The sequence below is a fragment of the Empidonax traillii genome, unplaced genomic scaffold (genome assembly GCF_003031625.1).
Source record: "Empidonax traillii isolate 1590-97213 ecotype Southwest subspecies unplaced genomic scaffold, ASM303162v1 scaffold2832:size17675, whole genome shotgun sequence".
In the NCBI taxonomy this organism is placed as follows: Eukaryota; Metazoa; Chordata; class Aves; order Passeriformes; family Tyrannidae; genus Empidonax; species Empidonax traillii.
Genome location: NW_020958025.1, coordinates 1 through 1604, shown reverse-complemented (window position 1 = coordinate 1604; position 1604 = coordinate 1). Strand labels below are relative to the sequence as shown.

The window sequence follows — 1604 nt, the reverse complement described above, 5'->3', positions numbered from 1 at the left end:
TGCCGGGGCCGGTGCGGCCGGCGCGGCCCTTGCGCTGCTCGGCGCTGGCCCGGCTGATCCACGACTCCTGCAGCCGCCTCACCTTGGCCTGAGCGTCGTACCTGAGCTCCTTCACCTTACCTGGGCACGGGGGAGGGGCTCAGGTGAGGCTCAGGTGGGCAGGGAGGGGCTCAGGTGGGCAGGGAGGGGTTCAGGTCCCGGGCGCTGGCCCGGCTGATCCACGACTCCTGCAGCCGCCTCACCTTGGCCTGAGCGTCGTACCTGAGCTCCTTCACCTTACCTGGGCACGGGGGAGGGGCTCAGGTGAGGTTCAGGTGGGCAGGGAGGGGCTCAGGTGAGGCTCAGGTGGGCAGGGAGGGGCTCAGGTCCCACCCCAGGGCCCTGGCGCTGGCCCAGGTGAGCCACAGCTCCTACAGCCCCCTCACCTGGCCCTGAGCTCCCTCCCCTCACCTGGGCACAGGTGAGGCTCAGGTGAGGTTCAGGTGAGGGGCTCAGGTGGGCAGGGAGGGGCTCAGGTGGGCAGGGAGGGGCTCAGGTCCCACCCCATGGCCCTGGCGCTGGCCCAGGTGAGCCGCAGCTCCTGCAGCCCCCTCACCTGGCCCTGAGCTCCCTCCCCTCACCTGGGCACAGGTGAGGCTCAGGTGAGGTTCAGGTGAGGGGCTCAGGTGGGCAGGGAGGGCAGGGCCAGTCCTAGGTGTGTGAGGAGGGCGGGGCCAGCCCAGGTGAGCAGGGCGGGGCCATTACCTGAGCCCAGGTGTGCAGGGAGGGCGGGGCCAGCCCAGGTGAGCAGGGTGGGCGTGGCCATTACCTGAGTCGACGACGAAGCGCACGCCGTCGATGGTCACCGAGGTCTCGGCGATGTTGGTGGCCAGGATGCACTTCCGCACACCTGGCGGGGGCAGGTGGAACACCTGGCGGGGGACACGCACCTGACAACACCTGGGCAGGGCGGGGCTGCAGCCCAGAAACACCTGGGGGGACCCTGGGGGGCGTCACCCCCTCACCTGAACACCCACGGGACCGGTCTGACCTCACCTGGGACGTGCCAGAACACACCTGGGATCCCCGAAATATACCTGGGACCCCCAAACACACACCTGGGACCCCCCAAACACACACCTGTGCCCCCCCAGCTCACCTTGTCCTGCTGGTGGGCAGGTAAGCTGCCGTGCAGGGGCAGCACGACCCAGCGCTGGGTGGTCTGGGCGTACACCTGGGCGGGGCCCAGCACCTGCTGGATCTCGGCGGCCCCGCTGAGGAAAACCAGGACGTCCCCGCGCTCGTCCCGCGGCACCTGCGCGTCGATGGCCTCCAGCACCCGCAGGTACGGCCCCGCCTCCAGGTGGGCCTGGCGGGGCTCCGAGGGGAGGGGCTGGTACAGCACCTGGGCAAGGGGTGGGGGCACGGGGGGGCACACAGGTGAGTACAGGTGGGCACAGGTGGGCACAGGTGAGCACAAGGGAGGACAGGGGAGCGCAGGTGGGCACAGGGGGGCAGAGGGGGTTACCCAGGTGAGCACCCAGGTACGGCCCCGCGTCCAGGTGGGCCTGGCGGGGCTCCGAGGGGAGGGGCTGGTACAGCACCTGGGCACGGGGGGGGGCACA

General features: G+C 70.8%; 1 protein-coding gene across 1 annotated transcript in view; it reads right to left on the bottom strand.

Moving 5' to 3' along the window:
* The window catches only part of LOC114072256 (probable ATP-dependent RNA helicase DHX34), a gene marked incomplete at its 5' end in the record, with an annotated part of 10063 nt that extends 8516 nt beyond the window's left edge, over positions 1 to 1547 (bottom strand). The window contains 4 exons of the mRNA XM_027910174.1: positions 4 to 120; positions 206 to 280; positions 809 to 911; positions 1139 to 1547. Coding sequence (XP_027765975.1) covers positions 4 to 120; positions 206 to 280; positions 809 to 911; positions 1139 to 1547 — 704 coding nt within the window. The remainder of the gene's footprint in view (positions 1 to 3; positions 121 to 205; positions 281 to 808; positions 912 to 1138) is intronic.
* Between the last annotated feature and the right edge of the window lie 57 nt (positions 1548 to 1604).